The following is a 20485-nucleotide window of genomic DNA, read 5'->3' on the forward strand; positions in this document are numbered from 1 at the left end:
TACAGTGTGATCCATGTATATCTGGAAAAAATATACCAAAAACACTTAAATATCTCTGAGTGGTGGATTTTTGAATGAGTTTATTTTATTATTTTTATGTATTTTCCAAATGTATACAAAGAGTATACTTAACATTTATTATAATCAAGCAAGTAAACATGTATCTTTATATGTAGTTAATACATAAAAAATTAAAAGAAAATTAGGCTTCCCAGTGACTTTATTTATTCGTTATTAGTTGTTAAATAACCCAAAACATCAAAGAAAGGAAACTTAGGCAATTCCCTGGCAGATGAGTGGTTAGGTTTCCACGCTTCCACTGCAGAGGGCATGGAACTAAGATCCCACATGCCACGTGGCACAGCCAGAAAAAGAAAAAGGAAAGGAAACTTCTTAGAAATGAACATATCACTTTAAACTCTAAGATTGCTGTATTTGTAGGCATTCTGTTTTCTTCTAAAAGCAGTTCTATTCTTTAGGATTCAAAATCATGCAGAATAGAACCTGATAAATCTGAATTGGAAAACTCTGGATTTGACGGAATGAGTGAAGAGGAGCTTCTAGCAGCTGTTTTAGAGATAAGTAAAAGAGAAGCTTCACCATCTCTCAGTCATGAAGATGATGATAAACCAACTAGCAGCCCTGATACTGGATTTGCAGAAGATGATATTCAAGAAATGCCTGAAAATCCAGACTCTGTGGAAACTGAGAAGCCGAAGACAATCACAGAGCCTGGTAGGTTTAAAGATAAACATCTGGTAAATAAGACATAACTGTTTTAAAAGCTTTGTAATAGCAAATGACTTCTACATAATGGGAGATGAGATGGATCTGTATAATAGAGCTATAATATTTTTGTGCTCTTTCTCTTCTTTTTCTAACAGAAATAAGTGAATATTGTGAGTTTGTGTCAGAGGCTAGTGGTAGAGTATTCCTTGTCCCTTTAGGTGTCAGTTCAGTTCAGTCGCTCAGTCGTGTCCGACTCTTGGCGACCCCATGAACCGCAGCACGCCAGGCCTCCCTGTCCATCACCAACTCCCGGAGTTCACCCAAACACATGTCCATTGAGTCAGTGATGCCATCCAACTATCTCATCCTCTGTCGTCCCCTTCTCCTCCTGCCTTCAGTCTTTCCCAGCATCAGGGTCTTTTCAAATGAGTCAGCTCTTCGCGTCAGGTGGCCAAAGTATTGGAGTTGCAGCTTCAAAATCAGTCCTACCAATGAACACCCAGGACTGATCTCCTTTAGGATGAACTGGTTGGATCTCCTTGCAGTCCAGGGGACTTTCAAGAGTCTTCTCCAACACCACAGTTTAAAAGCATCAGTGCTTCGGCGCTCAGCTTTCTTTATAGTCCAACTCTCACATCCATACATAACCACTGGAAAAACCATAGCCTTGACTAGATGGACCTGTGTTGGCAAAGTAATGTCTCTGCTTTTGAATATGCTGTCTAGGTTGGTCATAACTTTCCTTCCAAGGAGTAAACGTCTTTTAATTTCATGGCTGCGATCACCATCTGCAGTGATTTTAGAGCCCCCGAAAATAAAGTCAGCCACTGTTTCCCCGTCTATTTGCCATGAAGTGATGGGACCAGATGCCATGATCTTCGTTTTCTGATTGTTGAGCTTTAAGCCAACTTTTTCACTCTCCTCTTTCACTTTCATCAAAAGGCTCTTTAGTTCTTCACTTTCTGCCATAAGGGTGGTGTCATCTGCTTATCTGAGATTACTGATATTTCTCCTGGCAGTTTTGATTCCAGCTTGTGCTTCTTTCAGCCCAGCGTTTCTCATGATGTACTCTGCATATAAGTTAAATAAGCAGGGTGACAATATACAGCCTTGATGTACTCCTTTTCTTGTTTGGAACCAGTCTGTTGTTCCATGTACAGTTCTAACTATTGCTTCCTGACCTGCGTACAAGTTTCTCAAGAGGCAGGTCAGGTGGCCTGGTATTCCCATCTCTTTCAGAATTTTCCACAGTTGATTGTGATCCACACAGTCAAAGGCTTTGGCATAATCAATAAGGCAGAAATAGATGTTTTTCTGGAACTCTCTTGATTTTTCCATGATCCAGCGGATGTAGGTGTACATCAAAAGAAAAGTTGGTATTCCTGCATTTAAAAATTGTTTGTGTCAATTTTTGGTCACTTTTTTCTTACCACTTCTCTCATAAATATGTATAATTCTTCATTTTTTCATATCTGAACTTATATCAAGTTCTAATGTATAAATCAAGTTCTCCGTTCTTCTTTGGGTTCATCCCTTTAAAATGGTGGAAAGACCACTGAACCAAGAGAGCAGGTCTTGGGTGTCTAGTCTTAGCTATACCACCTACTAGTTATAAATTTTTAAATAAGTGATTTAACCCCTTGATAGCTATGAGACATACTTCAAATGGTTGGGGTAAAATGTTAAATAATACATACGTATTATGTGAAGTGCTATACAGATACAAATATTTTTGTGGTAATTATTACTCAAATTTTGTTGTTTCTCAAGCTATCACTGCAAACAACAGAACTGAACCTCCTTGCCTTGCGCTACGGGTGTCTTAAGATTTTTAAGTAAAGAATTTTCACTGCCTCTCCTTGTAGCCATGTCTGACTTTTTTCTGCTGGTACTAAATACTAAGGATTTAGTATCTATATCTATATAGCTAGCTAATGTGTGTCAGTATGTCAAGCCTAGGATTTTGGAAGTGAAGACAATACTAGTATATGATAGAATTTTTTTATCTCTTGATGGTAAATATCCTTATGAAGTCCCCTTCTCTTACTAAACTAACAATCACTGCCTTTGGAAGTGAATCAGGATTTCAGTATCACTAAAAGATAAGAACTCTTTTCAAAATAACACATCCTCCATATCATTATCATATGTTAAAAATTAATAATAATTCTAAGGAATGATCAAATATGATCAAACCCTCCGTAAGGTTTTTATTTTGAAAATTTCAAATCCAGAGAGAAGTTGAAAAATAAAATACACACTTTTATACCCTTCATCTAGATTCATTAACATTTTGTAACTTTCTTTTTCTTCTCCCTTCCACACCGCCCCCATGTATATGTGTAGTTGTGCTATAGTTACCCCAAAATTAGTGCTTTAATACAGGTATTTTAATATGTCATAATTCTATAGATTGACTGGTCTTTGATGGTAGTTCTTCTGCTCCCTGTATTGTTGACTGGGCAGTAACATTCAAGATGGCTCACCTCGGCACCTTGGTGGTATTGGTGAGAAGGATCAGCTGGGATGCCTAGATAGCCTCTCTGTTCTTCTGGTCCCCTTTCCCTGGCCATCTGTCTCCTCCTCTTCTCTTCATCTTTTCCATCTCTTCATATAATCTCAGGGACTCTCCCTTTCCATGTGGTCTCTTCAGTATGGTAGCCAAATGTCTTACATGATAGCTCAGGGCTCCCCAGAACACAAAAGGGGCATCTGCCAGGTCCTTAATGTATGAAGTGAAGTGAAGTCTCTCAGTTGTGTCTGACTCTTTGCTACCCCATGGACTATAGTCTACCAGGCTCCTCCGTCCATGGGATTTTCTAGGCAAGAGTACTGGAATGAGTTGCCATTTCCTTCTCCAGGGGGTCTTCCTGACCCAGGGATTGAACCCCAGTCTCCCGCATTGCAGGCAGATGCTTTACCCTCTTAGCCACCAGGGAAGCCCTTAATGTATAGGCTCAAAATTAGGACAGAATCAGTTCTGTCACATTTTCTTAAAGCACTCACAGGATCTGCAAGTGTTCACTGTGAGTTGGACTACACAGAGTTAGAATACCTATATGCATGGTTCATTGGATGCCATCTTTGGAGAATGAGCATGCACACACTCTTCTTTTTAATAGAACTATTTGAAATTGCAAGTATCATAACAGTTTACCCTGAAACACTTCAACCTGACTCTCCTAAGTACATGGAAATTTTCTTATGTAACAGTTAGCATACCTAAGAATGTTAAGAGTGATTCCATATATAATTCCATATATAGAGATCCCACATATACATTTTCCCATTGATCTGTAACGTATTTTTTACACTTTTAAAAAAAAACTCAAATCCAAAGCTTACCCACTGCATTTTGTTGTTAGGTCCCTTTAGTCTCTAGTCAAGGCCAATTTTTCTTTGAAAAGCTCCCATTATGAATTGTCCTACTATTCTTTAACAGCTGTTTTGGATTCCTCCGCACCCCCCCTCCACCCCCCCACTTCATACCCTGAAACTTCAGAGCATGGAGATGGGATCATTTTTCTCCTTGTTGCCCATTGCCAATTCCAACTGCTTGTCTCCTTTCATCCTAAAAAAAATTCCTGCTCGTTTGAAGCATGTAACTTCTGACTTTGCCATATTATCTCTTTCTATAGCTATCTTTTACCTTCCAATCATTCCACTCCCATCAGCATTCTTAGGGCTTTCAGCATCCTCCTAAATGTCCCTATCAACCACCTGGTTTCTCAGTTCCTAATGTGAATTCCAAAGAACTTTTCTTTTTCCCCGTCTTGACAACTGACGAAACTCAAACCAGTAGTTCTCACAGTATATCTCCAGGCTATCAATATCATGTAGGAACTTGCTGGAAATGCCATTCTTGACCCCCACCCCTCACCAAATGAATGAGAAACTCTGAATGTTGGGGCTCAGCATTCTGTCTTTTGATTCCAGTTGATTCTGATGTTAAAGTTTGAGAACTATCTCCCTAGATTTTGTCATCATCAGTAACTGTATCACCTTTGAAATACTAATTTCAAGTATCTTTCTCTAACCCATTTCTCCTCCTAGCTCAAGTAATGTCATTCTTCTATTCTCTTTATTTCTTGCCAAAGAATGTTCAAATTACCACACAGTTGCACTCATTTCACATGTTAGCAAAGTAATGCTCAAAATTCTCCAAGCTAGGCTTCAACAGTACGTGAACTGAGAACTTCCAAATGTTCAAACTGGATTTAGAAATGGTAGAGGAACCAGAGATCAAATTGCCAACATCTGTTGAATCATAGAAAAAGCAAGAGAATTCCAGAAAAAACATCTGCTTCATTGACTACGCTAAAGCCTTTGACTGTGGATGACAACAAACTGTGGAAAATTCTTAAAGATATGAGAATACCAGATTACCTTACCTGCCTCCTGGGGAACCTGTATGCAGATCAAGAAGCAACAGTTAGAACCAGACATGGAACAACAGACTGGTTCCAAACTGAGGAGAGTATATCAAGGCTTTATTGTATATTGTCACCCTGCTTATTTAACTTCTGTGCAGAGTACATCATGCAAAATGCCAGACTGGATGCAGCACAAGCTAGAATCAAGATTGCCAAGAGAAATATCAATAACCTCAGATATGCAGGTGATAACACCCTTATGGCAGAAAGCAAAGAGGAGCTAAAGACCCTTGAAAGTGAAAGAGGAGAGTGAAAAAGTTGGCTGAAGACTCAACATTCAGAAAACTAAGATCATGGCATCTAGTCACATCTCTTCATGGCAAATAGATGGGGAAACAGTGGAAACAGTGACAGACTTTATTTTCTTGGGTTCCAGAATCACTGCAGATGGTGACTGCAGCCATGAAGTTTAAAAAATGCTTGCTCCTTGGAAGAAAAGCTATGACAAACCTAGATAGCATGTTAAAAAGCAGAGATATTACTTTGCCAAAAAGGTCTGTATAGTCAAAGGTATGGTTTTTCTACTAGTCATGTATGGATGTGAGAGTTGGACCATAAGGAAGGCTAAACGCCAACGATTTGATGCTTTTGAACTGTAATGTTGGAGAAGACTCTTCAGAGTCCCAGTCCATCCGAAAGGAAATCAGTCCTGAATATTTACTGAAAGGACTGATGTTGAAGCTGCAACTCCAATACTTTGGCCACCTGATGCGAAGAGCTGACTTATTTGAAAAGACCCTGATGCTGGGAAAGATTGAAGGCAAGAGGAGAAGGGGATAACAGAAGATCAGATGGTTGGATGGCATCACTGACTCAATGGACATGAGTTTGAGCAGACTCGGAGATGGTGAAGGACAAGGAAGCCTGGCGTGCTGCAGTCCATGAGGTCACAAAGAGGTCCAAGTCATGTCACAAAGGACATGACTGAGTGACTGAACAACAAAAACTTACTTCAACAATTACCTGATCTCATTAAGACTTCCAGTCTGTTGTCTTCTACTTTTTGGCTCTTCATCACCTCCCTTTTGTTATCACTTCCCTCCCCAGCCTATATGCCATATTCTGATTCTCTTCTCTCTTTCCTCTGTTTGTTCCTCTGTTGCCTAATGAAATCCCATTTTGCAGCTCAACCATCTTTTTACTCCATACCTTCACCCAAGCAGCTAAAGAGTGCTGGAGAAAAATCACAAAACTGTGATGACTATACTTTCCTCAAATTCACAGCCACAGTGTAACATGGGCACTGAATTCTACTTGTCAGTTCTGTTATAGTTCCTTAGTAAATTTCTTTTCTTGGTCTCCATAATGTCTTAAATCTATAGTTCTCCTTCCACATATGATCTGGGCTCACAACTTAGCTGTAGGTCTTTCAAAGAAAATAGATGCAATCAGATGAAAGCTGTGCCTTCATCTTTGTTATGGAGGAAATGTCCTTATTCTTATTTAAGGCCAATCCCTTCATTCATTGATATCCAGGATCTCATCTACTTGTGCCTTCTAAAGACTGTCTTGAAATTATACTGTTATGTTATACTGTTTCTCTTATGCATCTTTTCTAAATCACTCTGTTGTTTCTTAATATTACCCTTTTTAAAGAACCGTATTATGATCTTGTGTTTCCCTATAGCTGTTGCCCCTTTTGTTTGCTCCCCTCCCGGAAAAATCCTTTGAAAGAGTCGTTTCACTCATTCTCTCTTTTTTCTTATCATCTCCCATTCTCTTGTCTACACTCTCAAAATGGGCTTTTACCTCCACCACTCCACTAAAATGTATCAAGTTTATAGTAGCAATATTTCATAAACTCCACCACTCCCTCCTTAACATGTAAAGCTTTATAAACTTTTTTCTATAAACTACTCTTGCCTGGTTTTTTCTTCCTACTAAACCAACCATTCATCCTAGGGTTTTTTTGGTTTTGATTTTGCTTTCCTCATCAGAACTGTAACTGTTGGAATATTCCCAGAACACTATCCTTAGCTGTCTTTTTTTCTAAAGCTCTCTCTCTAAGTGATCTTACATGTTCCCATAACCTCACATACTGATGGAATATCAAATTCATATCCTTGCCTAGATCTCTCCCCTGAGCTTTAAACTTACATATTTAAATGCCTACTTGAAATGTCCATTTGGTTGACTGATTTTTAGCTGCCACCCCCACCCCAGTAACCTTGTACCATATCAGCAAGTGGTATCACCATCCACCGTTTTTTGGTTCAAGCCAAAAATATATCTCCCTTGGTTTTTTTTGTTTATTTGTTTGTTTATACCTCATATTCAGTCCATCAATAGGTCTAGTCTATTATACCTCCAAAATATATCCTGAATCCAATCACTTATCAACATCTTCATAACTATAACTCTAGTCTTCCAACTCTCACTTGGGCCACTACAGTTGATTCCTAATGTCTCTTCCTTCACTCTCACCCCACTACAGACCTTCTTTCATGAGCAAAGCTGCCAGCGTAATCTTTCTGAAGCATAAATCATACATTACCCTTCTGCCTTGAACTTACTGTGATTTCCCATTACACTTAATCCAGGCTTCTCACTATGGCCTGTCTTCACCTTGCCCCTCTTTCACTCTGCTGTTTTAGCCATACTGATACTCTCTGTGTGTCCCCATGCTAAGCTCATTTTCATCTCCAAGCCTTTGCACTTTAGCTCCTTCAGGGAAAGGGTCATCTTGCCTTAATTATCACTATATCCTCAACTTCTTTAGCAGTTAGCTAAAGCTAGCTGGCACCTAGCTTGATTCTCAGTAAATATTTGGAGTGCGTCACATTGCTCATCTCTTGAATCAACTGAAGAGGGAAAGAAAGACTGGTTAAGTAAGATTTCACTGTTAACCAAAGACGGGGGGAAGAGTGTGTGTGCAAAGGTCCAGATGTGAGAAAGGCCATGGTAAGTTAATGAACCTTAAAAGTTCAGAATGATCTGCATGGCTAGAACATTAATGTTGAGGGGGAAAAAGCAAAAGATGAGCCTAGAGAGTTACACAGACTCCAGTTTTTACCTGGCCTAAAGTCATGTTTAGAAGTTTGGACTTTTATTTCAAAAGCATTAGGAAGTTATTGAATAATTTTAAGCAAAAGGTATTTGATAAAGGTTTGTATTTGAAAAAGATAATTCACTGCAGTGTAGTGCATAATTTAAAGAAGAACCAAAGTATCCTGTGAGAACTGTTAGAAAGTTACTACAGTAGCCCAAACCAAAAGTTAATGTACCCTGAGCCAACATTTGGCATTGGAAAAAAAATAACAGTTGATGGATTCAAGAGAGAGGTGGGAAATAACACTTTATCTAATATGAGTGGGTAAATGAGAAGTCAGAATGACTCCCAGATTTCTGTCTTAAAAAAAAAACTGGGTGGACACTTACCCCTTGACTGAAATACAGAATGTAGAAAAGAAGCAGCAGCTTTCATTTGGGATGGGAGAAGCAGCAGATGATCTAATTAGTATAAGAATGTTGAGTTTTTATCACATGCACCCCCTCTGATCCACTGTGCCAGTTCCTTTAAAGTGTGTTTTTCATCTCATAGTCTTACTTATTTCTAGATCTGAACTGTTTTTTGTATCTATCTGATAATCTTGTTCTGAAGACAGATGTATATTGAGCTTTTTAGCATTTCAAAGTTTCTTATACCTGTTTGCTATCACATGCATTAATTGCTACTGTAATTCTAGGATTGTATGAGATATATTGGTACATTGAGTGCTGAAAATTATTGGTTAAGAATTGTGCCTCTGTCACCTATTTTTATGAGTATGTTTTGAATAAAAGTAATTATGTTCATCTTATTTCCTAAAATAGCAGCCTCAACTCCCAAATCTTTTTTCCACTTGAAGTGCTTAACATCAACTAACTTTGAATGTCTCGGTTCCAAATTTCCAGAAGTGGTCCAACTGGTTAACTCTTTCAGATATTCATTCCTGGTCCAGTAAGCTAAGGCCAAAGGGACAGGCAGGATTTTATATGCTTCAGAGCCACCCCTTCTAGGCTTTGGAAATGATTGTTTCTCCAAAAATGGAGGAGTTAAAAAATTTTTTTTTAATTGGAATCATACTGCTTTTTGCACTTAATATATCCTGAGTTTCTTTTAATGAATATTCAGAATAAGTTTTAATGGTAAATATTCAGTCAGTTGCTGCTGTTGCTTAAGTCACTTCAGTTGTGTCCGACTCTGTGCGACCCCATAGACAGCAGCCCACCAGGCTCCTCTGTCCCTGGGATTCTCCAGGCAAGAACACTGGAGTGGGTTGCCATTTCCTTCTCCAGTGCATGCATACATGCATGCTAAGTCGCTGCAGTTGTGTCCAACTCTGTGCAACCCTATGGACAGCAGCCCACCAGGCTCCTCTGTCCAGAGGATTCTCTAGACAAGAATGCTGGATTGGGTTGCTATTTCTTTGTCTAATTCAGTCAGTAAGTCAGTTCAACTAAAAAATGACTAGTTGCTGATTTAGTCTAAAACCAAAATGCTGTAAGCTTCAGAGTTGTCTGTATTATGGAAAAGTATTTACCATTTCCAATGGTTCCAATTCAGTATTGGGGCAGGTAAAGAGCACACACTAATTTTAAAACAGTCTATATGAAATGAGCCTGTAAAGTCAAAATTCTTACCGACTGGCTAAACTTTTTTTTATGAGAAATTCCTTAACTTGTTGAGGTGAAAGTTTTTGCTTTGGTAAAATGTTTGAGAAGGGAAAGAGGGAAGGAGGTTCCTTGCTTTTCTCCCCACTCTTACCTGTATTAAAAATTACAATGAAATTTCAGGTAACCAGAATAAAATTTTACCTATACTGTTTATTCTGGCTAACACTAGAATAAGGAGAAAGTATATAATAGATGCTAATTGTCCAGTGGTGATGAATGGGTGCTCTACTGGCTATCCTCCAATCCATGTAAGTGTAAGGAGTTCTGCTACTAGAACTCAGAACATGCACTGACAGAATGGTCGGAACATCATACTTCGTTGTTTGGACATATGAGGCAGTGGCATTAGTGCTGCTGCTGCTGCTGAGTCACTTCAGTCCTGTCCGACTCTGTGTGACCCCATAGATGGCAGCCCACCAGGCTCCCCTGTCCCTGGGATTGTCCAGGCAAGAACACTGGAGTGGGTTGCCATTTCTTTCTCCAATGCATGAAAGTGAAAAGTGAAAATGAAGTCGCTCAGTAGTGTCCGACTCTTCACGACCCCATGGACTGCAGCCCACCAGGCTCCTCCATCCATGGGATTTTCCAGGCAAGAGTACTGGAGTCGGGTGCCATTGCCTTCTCTGGGTGCACTAGGAGGCTCTAATCTAGAAATTGAGAATGAACAGAAAAAAATGAAGGATTAATCTTTTTCTTATCTCCATGGGTAAATGTTTTAAACATAATATGTTGTCATATATTTTTATGGTACATGAAATGTGTATTACATATTTTATGTAGCTCTTTTATTTAGAATATGCACAAGGCTCATACGATTGTTAATGTAAAAATACTCATGATATACAGTGTAGTAAGGGAAAATCTCAATAATTAGCCTAATCATTCTATCCTAATTCTTACTTTATTTATCCTAAACAATACTTTATTCCTAGTAATTGGTCATGTGACATAACCTATGAATATGGCTATTTTTTTGTCTCTATCCTTAACCACGGTGCTTCTAATGATTGGTTAAGTTTCAGAACCATTACTGTAGGTCGCTGGTTCTCAACTGAGGGCAGTTTTGTTCCCCAGGGGACATTTAACAGTGTTACTTTTGGTTGTCACAACTAGGGAGGGTGGGGTTGCTACTGGCATCTAGTAGGTAGAGGTCAAGGATATTGCTAAATATTATACAGTGTACAGGGGAGCCCTCTCCCCATCCAAACAAAAATCCCACCCAAAGTGCCAGTAGTACTGAGATAAGGAAGCCCTGATCTAGATGTAGCAAGGGGAGATTGTATGTCCCAAGCAAGTTATGTCTGGGGTTAGGATGCATTACTCTTTGAATAATACATATCACTCTAGTGCAGAGATTTCAGTTTATAAGAGAATTTCCCGGTGATGTTCTGTTCTGCTTCCTCAGATCCTGCCAGTTTTACTGAGATAACTAAAGACTGTGATGAAAATAAAGAGAATAAAACTCCAGAAGGATCTCAAGGAGAGGTTGATTGGCTCCAGCAGTATGATATGGAGCGTGAGAGGGAGGAACAGGAGCTTCAGCAGGCATTGGCTCAGAGCCTCCAGGAGCAAGTAAGAAATACCTCCATATCTGTCTTTTCCAAGAGATAGAGCAATAATAATAGTAAAAAACGTTTGTTAAGCACTTTATGTCAGGCATTGTTCCAGGTGATTTACATACAGTAAATCACTGAGCCACCTAAACAAACTAAACTTGCTTTGGGCCTTTTCCTTAGGTTTGAAACAATTACTGATTTTTTTTTTCTTTTACTCCAAGTGCAACAAAATGTCTTGTTGGTTACCTTCTATTACCATGACTTGTTGTGTGCTAAAGCAAGATGGATTACTGGAGATCATTCCTAGTCCAGTTTTATTTTGTAAGCAGTTAAAACAGCCAATATGCGATCATGATTTTATCATTAATATTTTAAGGCAAAGAATATCGGGTCTTAATTTTAACTGCATTTTATCTGGGGAGCTTTAAAAAGAATACTGATGCCAGGGTTGTTCTTTCCCTCAGAAATTCTGATATAATTGATCTCAGATGTGGTCTGGGAGACTAGATTTCTTTCTTCTTTTTTATTTTCCTAAACTTCCAGCAATGATTCTAATGTGCAGGCAGTGTGGAGAACTGCTGCTTTAAAACTGTTTCAGAACCAGCTGTTCTGTATCCTTTTATTTATAAAAAGTACCTCCCTAATTGCCTTGTCATCAAAAATATATATATGTCAAACTGTTTTACAGATTGTTTATAGTAATCATCTGTTTCAGAAAACTTCCTTTCAGTGGAAAAGAAATTTTATTTCTTAGCAGTAGTTCCTCATAGGGCATGCGTGCGTGCTCCGGCATGTCCAGCTCTGCAACCCTGTGGACAGTAGCCCCCTAGGCTCCTATGTCCATAGGATTCCCCAGGCAAGAATACTGGGGTGGGTTGCCCTTTGCAGAAAAAGAGAAAAGAAGGAAAAAGAAAATATTTTAGCAACCTTCCTTTTCACATACTTTTCTTGTCAACTGACCTGGTTAAAATTGTCTTCTTTTTCTCAGATGTGAGGATTATGAGATGAAGGTTTCTTTAGTTGGCACACCTTCTTGTTTAGTCGCTAAGTTGTGCACACAACTTTCTGCAACCCCTGGACTGTAGCTCCCTGGACTCCTCTGTCCATGGGATATCCCAGGCTAAAACACTGGAATGAGTTGCCATTTCCTTCTCCAGGGGATCTTCCCAACCCAGGGGTTGAACCTATGTCTCCTGTGTTGGCCGGCAGATTCTTTACTGCTGAGCCACCAGGGAAGCCCTGCATAATTCTATTAATTACTAAAAGAGAGTCCTTTACCATCTTGTCTCAATGTAGACTTTATATACTTGGATAAATTTAAGTAATCATATTTCCTCTTAGAGAACACCTCTGTGACTTTCTTGAACACAGTATTATTGCTCCTAGGACTATAATGCAGAATAGCTCATTCTAAGCTTCTTATATATTTAACTTTAAAAACAAGTCTAGAATTGACAAAAGTATAAAACATGCATCCTTTGTAAATGATCTTTTCTCTCAAGATGAAAGGGAAAATTTGTAGTCAACATTTTCCTATTCCTTTTTATAATTAGTATCTGGTTGAGACATTTTCAGAGGTACTTTTTTTTTTCTTTAAAGAAAACCTCAGATATATTAGAAAAGCATAGAAATCTATTAATAGTATTTTGTGGAAATTTTGTTTTACCTTGTTGTCATAGATGTAGGCTCAGTGATGTGGTAGAGCCAGCTCCCTGTCAGCCTAGGAGAGCCCACTATACATAGCTCTTCCCAAATCTGCAGTCAGAGTTACATTGGTAGCTTAAAACTGGCTGTAGTAGGAAGACAGTTTTGGAAAAAGTAAAGAACTTCTCCATCTCTCTCAAGAGGTCATATTCTAAACATTCATAATTTTATAGAAAGCATTATTAGCAAATACGTTCAGAGCAGCTGACTTTATCCTTATTAAGTAAGTTTAATCAATACTTCTTTAAATACCTTAGTTTTGTCCTTGTTCCTTTAGGAGGCTTGGGAACAGAAAGAAGATGATGACCTCAAAAGAGCTACAGAGTTAAGTCTTCAAGGTATGGAGATTACTTTAATTACATTTTTTTTTTGTATGATGAAATGTATCACACACAGGAGTATATCAAATGTTTTTGTCATTTTTAATAACAATAACAAATTTGAACACCTCCCAGGTAAAGAAATAGAACCTTAGAAGTTACTTGTATACCCCTTCCCTCCCTCCCGGAGGAAACCAAACACTCAAACATAATTTTCTCATCTCTTTAGTTTTCCATCTTTTTATTATTTTTCTCTACTGTCTGGAAAGTTTCTCCAACATTATCACCAACTTCAAACTTTTTTTTAGTATTTTATGTCTATTATATTTCTGATTTTTAAGAACTGGTTTGTGATTGCTACTTTTTATAAGATTTTGGGGTAGGGTGGTTCATGAAAGCAATACCATCTCAACTCTGAGGATATTAAACATAGTTCATTTTTTGTGTGTATTTGATGTTTTCATCTCCCTGAGTAGATCTCTTTTCTCCATTTTGCTCTGTCCTGTGTGTATATTTTGGTCTTTATATTCCATGTTAGAGCCTTTCCTCAGTTATCTAGTAATCCTCAGTCTCTAGTGATCCTTGGCTGTCAATTCATGATTAAGAGTAGGGAACTAAAGACTTCCTGGTGGTCCATTGGTTAAGATTCTGCCTGCCAATACAGGGGACACAGGTTCAATCCCTGGTCCAGGGAGATCCCACTTGCTATGGAGGAACTAAGCCTGTGCGCCACACCTACTGAGCCCACACTATAGCCTGAGAGCCGTGAACAAGAGAAGCCACTGCAGTGAGAAGCCCATGCACCACAACAAAGAATAGCCCCAGCTCACCGCAGCTAGAGAAAGCCCACGCACAGCAGTGAAGACTCAGCACAGCCAAAAAATAAATAAATAAATCTTTTTTATTAAAAAAAGAGTAAGGGACTAAAAAGATTATTGGAAGCTCTGAGTATATGAATAGCTAGAGCTTGTCAACTTTGAGTTTTATAGGATTTTGCTATTTAGGGGATGGTATTAATATTTTAGGCCTCCTCTTGGGCTGGTAAGATTCCTAAAGAAAGTGTTCTAGTTTTATGCCTTTGCCTAAAGGTAAAAGATGTTGCTGCCAGAGTTCTGGAAGCAAAATATAGGAATAGGGCCTACTGTGGGTCAGGGTGGAGTTACATCTTTGAATATGCACACTGTGGTCTCCTCCCACTTTCGGTATGGTAGTCCCTTGTGTCTGGAATCCCCCAATCCAGAGACTGTTTTACAAACTCTCCAGAGAGCAAAGCTCTAGACTTCGGTCATTGGCTAGCAGCATAAAGTAGGGCGGAGGGGTGGCTCTAGGAGTCTGTAACTCAAACAGCTTTTCCCTAATCCTTATTTTTATCCTCTTCTTAGCCTCCAATTTCAGAGGTACCTGGTATTTCCAGGTTGTATCTTTTGAAGACCCTGTGATATAAATTGGATTGGTTCTCAGCTTTTGCATTACTGACTTAGGTTTTGGCTTTGACTATCTTAGGTCTGCTAAGTCTGTCACCCCTGGACATTCCAGCTTCCAGAATTTTGATGCTATAATCTCTTCCTGTTCTTCCCATTCTTAAGTATTCATGACTTTTATTTTTATTTTATTTTTTTTTATTCATGACTTTTAAACAAGCGTAAAACAAGTCTTTGTTTCTGTACAAATGCTCCTGGGATTTTTTATTTGAAGCCATTAGTAGAGATGGATTCTTCCAGTGCAAGCACATCATTAAGGAGGAAAAAAAAATGGATCTTGGATTTTTTTATCTATTTAGTGTATTTTAGGTAAAACTTAGTTCAATGTTGAATTTCCATTATTTTTGTTCAAAGTATGATTTAATATTGAAGAAAATGAAAGGATGTTGATCTTTTTATGGTCTCTTTTCTATGAGATATTTTATGTTTGCTGGTGGCACCTATAATATGCACCAGCAACATATTGGTGCTATAATATGCACCAGCAACATATTGCAACATATGCAACATATGCAACAAATTATATTCTAGACAAATAATTTATATATGTCTGACTCTACACATGGACATCACCAGATGGTCAATACTGAAATCAGACTGATTATATTCTTTGCAGCCAAAGATGGAGAAGCTCTATACAGTCAGCAAAAACAAACCAGGAGCTGACTGTGGCTCAGATCATGAACTCCTTATTGCCAAATTCAGACTTAAATTGAAGAAAGTAGGGAAAACCACTAGACCATTCAGGCATGACCTAAATCAAATTCCTTATGATTATACAGTGGAAGTGAGAAATATATTTAAGGGACTAGATCTGATAGATAGAGTGCCTGATGAACTATGGATGGAGATTTGTGACATTGTACAGGAGACAGGGATCAAGACCATCCCCATGGAAAAGAAATGCAAAAAAGTAAAATGGCTGTTTGAGGAGGCCGTACAAATAGCTGTGAAAAGAAGAGAATTGAAAAGCAAAGGAGAAAAGGAAAGATACAAGCATCTGAATGCAGAGTTCCAAAGAATAGCAAGGAGAGATAAGAAAGCCTTCCTCAGCGATCAATGTAAAGAAATAGAGGAAAACAACAGAATGGGAAAGACTAGAGATCTCTTCAAGAAAATTAGAGATACCAAGGGAACATTTCATGCAAAGATGGGCTCGATAAAGGCCAGAAATGGTATGGACCTAACAGAAGCAGAAGATACTAAGAAAAGGTGGCAAGAATACACAGAAGAACTCCACAAAAAAGATCTTCATGACCAAGATAATCACGATGGTGTGATCACTGACCTCGAGCCAGACATCCTGGAATGTGAAGTCAAGTGGGCCTTAGAAAGCATCACTATGAACAAAGCTAGTGGAGGTGATGGAATTCCAGTTGAGCTCTTTCAAATCCTGGAAGATGATGCTGTGAAAGTGTTGCACTCAATATGCCAGCACATTTGGAAAACTCAGCAGTGGCCACAGGACTGGAAAAGGTCAGTTTTCATTCCAATCCCAAAGAAAGGCAATGCCAAAGAATGCTCAAACTACCGCACAATTGCACTCATCTCACACGCTAGTAAAGTAATGCTCAAAATTCTCCAAGCCAGGCTTCAGCAATACGTGAACCGTGAACTTCCAGATGTTCAAGCTGGTTTTAGAAAAGACAGAGGAGGAGAAGGCAATGGCACCCCACTCCAGTACTCTTGCCTGGAAAATCCCATGGATGGAGGAGCCTGGTGGGCTGCAGTCCATGGGGTCGCTAAGAGTCAGACACGACTGAGCAAGTTCGCTTTCACTTTTCACTTTCATGCATTGGAGAAGGAAATGGCAACCCACTCCAGTATTCTTGCCTGGAGAATCCCAGGGACGGTGGAGATTGGTGGGCTGCCGTCTATGGGGTCGCACAGAGTCGGACACGACTGAAGTGACTTAGCAGTAGCAGTAGCCTTTAAATCCAAATGCTCTGGTGGCTCATCCTCCAAGCGCAGGACCCCCAGGCTGGGGATCCTGATGTGGTGCTCAGAACCCTCAAAAAAAAGAAAAAAAAAAAAGAAAAGACAGAGGAACCAGAGATCAAATTGCCAACATCCGCTGGATCATGGAAAAAGCAAGACAGTTCCAGAAAAACATCTATTTCTGCTTTATTGACTATGCCAAAGCCTTTGACTGTGTGGATCACAATAAACTGTGGAAAATTCTGAAAGAGATGGGAATACCAGACCACCTGACCTGCCTCTTAAGAAACCTATATGCAGGTCAGTAAGCAACAGTTAGATCTGGACATGGAACAACAGACTGCTTCCAAATAGGAAAAGGAGTACATCAAGGCTGTATATTGTCACCCTGCTTAATTAACTTCTATGAAGAGTACATCATGAGAAACACTGGGCTGGAAGAAGCACAAGCTGGAATCAAGATTGCCAGGAGAAATATCAATAACCTGAGATATGCAGATGACACCACCCTTATGGCAGAAGGTGAAGAGGAACTAAAAAGCCTCTTGATGAAAGTGAAAGAGGAGAGTGAAAAAGTGGGCTTAAAGCTCAACATTCAGAAAATGAAGATCATGGCATCTGGTCCCATCCTTTCATGGGAAATAGATGGGGAAACAGTGGAAACAGTGTCAGACATTATTTTTGGGGGCTCCAAAATCACTGCAGATGGTGACTGCAGCCATGAAATTAAAAGATGCTTACTCCTTGGAAGGAAAGTTATGACCAACCTAGATAGCATATTGAAAAGCAGAGACGTTACTTTGCCAACAAAGGTCTGTCTAGTCAAGGCTATGGTTTTTCCTGTGGTTATGTATGGATGTGAGAGTTGGACTGTGAAGAAAGCTGAGCGCCGAAGAATTGATGCTTTTGAACTCTGGTGTTGGAGGAGACTCTAGAGTCCCTTGGACTGCAAGGAGATCCAACCAGTCCATCCTAAAGGAGATCAGCCCTGGGTGTTCTTTGGAAGGAATGATGCTAAAGCTGAAACTCCAGTACTTTGGCCACCTCATGCGAAGAGATGACTCATTGGAAAAGACTCTGATGCTGGGAGGGATTGGGGCAGGAGGAGAAGGGGGACGACAGAGGATGAGATGGCTGGATGGCATCACCGACTCGATGCACGTGAGTTTGGGTGAACTCCAGGGAGTTGGTGATGGACAGGGAGGCCTGGCGTGCTGCGATTCATGGGGTCGCAAAGAGACATGACTGAGTGACTGAACTGGACTGAACAAATTATATTCTCTTTTTCAGTTTCATTCCTTTCTTAAGAGTATTGTCCTCTTTGATATACATATGTTTAAAACAAAGGGAAACATTTCTTTTACAGATAACTGGTGTCTGAATTGTTATTCCCTAGAGTAGGCTGGGTGAGTTGGAACCCTAATAATAATATGTCTTTTGTTTCTTAGGATGATAAAATATGTACTTCCAGATGTATTTCCTTTTCCCAACTATATCTCTTTGTGTCTATTCTGAGAGCTTTTACAAGACTTTGTCTTTGTGTTCTTTAGAGTTTAACAACTCTTTTGTGGATTCATTGGGTTCTGATGAGGATTCTGGAAATGAAGACGTTTTAGATATGGAGTACACAGAAGCTGAAGCTGAGGAACTGAAAAGAAATGCTGAGGTGGGTGACATATTCCTTGTGTAAAACAACTGGTCACGTTATCACTACTCCTCCTCCTGCTCCTTATCTTCAAAGGACTCGGTCATTGTCCATTGCAGGTTCATTTCTGCCCCTTTGGCAGCCATCAAATGGTCCTCACTTTTCTCTTGAGCTTTACTTCTCATTACTTACACAGAATATTCAAAACAAAAAGAAAGAGAAAAACAAACAAACAAAAAAAAGAAATACATTCTTGACAGCCTCATGTACATGTTCCGTTCAGTTCAGTTGCTCAGTCATGTCCGACTCTTTGCTACCCCATGAATTGCAGCACACCAGGCCTCCCTGTCCATCACCAACTCCTGGAGTTCACTCAAACTCATGTCCATTGAGTCGGTGTTGCCATCCAGCCATTTAGGTAATAACTTAGTAATAGCTCTCAAAGTTACATATATATTAAATCACCTTCAGTTTTACCAAAACTATTTTATCTTTAAGGTTAAATACTAAAACTAGTTGATTGTTACTCAGTGAAAACTGTTGAATTAATAACTTTTAACTAGAGCACTTGGAATCTTTTTTTAACCCTTTTTTCCCCTAAATAATTGCTTTTTTCCCATTTTCTAATTTTTTTTTATAATTTTAATTACCCAGATCCCACTGTTCTAACTTCTGTTTAATTTTTAGCTAACACTGAGCATTTAAATTTTCTTTTTTCATTATAATATCAACGAACTGTGTATGATTATAATGTTTTCTATATTTAGGATTTTCTTCTTTAAGGAAATCCTCAGAAATAAATTACTGCATCAAAGTATTTGAACATTTTAATTGTTTCTGTCTTCAGTTCAGTTCAGTTGCTCAGTTGTGTCCAACTCTTTGCGACCCCATGAATTGCAGCACGCCAGTCCTCCCTATCCATCACCAACTCCCAGAGTTCACTCAAACTCATGTCCATTGAGCCGGTGATGTCATCTAGCCATCTTATCCTCTGTCATCCCCTTCTCCTCCTGCCCCCAATCCCTCCCAGCATCAGAGTCTTTTCCAATGAGTCATCTCTTCGCATGAGGTGGCCAAAGTACTGGAGTTTCAGCTTTAGCATCATTCCTTCCAAAGAACACCCAGGACTGATCTCCTTCAGAATGGACTGGTTGGATCTCCTTGCAGTCCAAGGGACTCTCAAGAGTCTTCTCCAATACCACAGTTCAAAAGCATCAGTTCTTCAGCGTTCAGCTTTCTTCACAGTCCAATTCTCACATCCATACTTGACTATCTATAGCTATATTTCTTTCCAGTTTCTTCCCAAAATTATGTTGTATAGTAATGCCTAAAGTGCATGAATATCACTTTTCAGTTTTATTTTCTTTTCCTTAAAATATTTAAAATGTAAAAGTTTATCTATAATCCCTTCAACAATATAGCACCTGTTTTCATTATTTTCATTCTGTTTTTTAGTACTTAACCATTAACATTATCTATTCATAGAGATCTGTAGTTATATTGTGTATGCTCATGTAGGTTTTAAAAACAAGTTAACATTTTGCTGAACCATGGTTTTTTGTTTTTTTTTTTCTTAAAATAACTGAATAATATTGAATTGTGTTCAAATACCTGTAACCTTTATTACTGGGCGTATTTTTAGTTCCAGTTATTCATTATTATAGATAATGCTACAGTAAATAGTTTTATACATATATACATTTTCTTCTTTTTAATTATTTTCTTAGAATAAATTCTTAGTTGGGAGTATAATTCTTGGTTCAAAGGATATGAACAGTACCAACCACTGAGTTTTTTATTGAGTCTAACCCCTCACACATTGAAACTTCCCCATGTCAGCTCTGATAATAAATTCAGTGTTTTGCTTTTATACAAATTAAGAGTTAAAAGTCATGCCCACTTCTGTTTTCCAGACAGGAAATCTTCCTCATTCCTATCGGCTCATCAGTGTTGTCAGTCACATTGGTAGCACTTCGTCTTCAGGTAAACGGACATTAGGATTTCAGCATTTTATAAATGGACC

The 20485-nt window shown here is 38.9% G+C and overlaps 1 protein-coding gene across 7 annotated transcripts in view; it reads left to right on the forward strand.

The window, feature by feature from the left end:
• The window catches only part of USP37 (ubiquitin specific peptidase 37), an 85639-nt gene that overhangs the window by 59268 nt on the left and 5886 nt on the right, over positions 1–20485 (forward strand). For all 7 annotated transcript variants that reach the window (XM_070386766.1, XM_070386756.1, XM_070386742.1 and 4 more), the window contains 5 exons: positions 480–735; positions 11224–11390; positions 13356–13416; positions 18368–18483; positions 20376–20445. In XM_070386766.1, coding sequence (XP_070242867.1) covers positions 480–735; positions 11224–11390; positions 13356–13416; positions 18368–18483; positions 20376–20445 — 670 coding nt within the window. The remainder of the gene's footprint in view (positions 1–479; positions 736–11223; positions 11391–13355; positions 13417–18367; positions 18484–20375; positions 20446–20485) is intronic.

Source organism: Bos mutus, chromosome 2 (assembly GCF_027580195.1).
Source record: "Bos mutus isolate GX-2022 chromosome 2, NWIPB_WYAK_1.1, whole genome shotgun sequence".
NCBI classification, from domain to species: Eukaryota; Metazoa; Chordata; class Mammalia; order Artiodactyla; family Bovidae; genus Bos; species Bos mutus.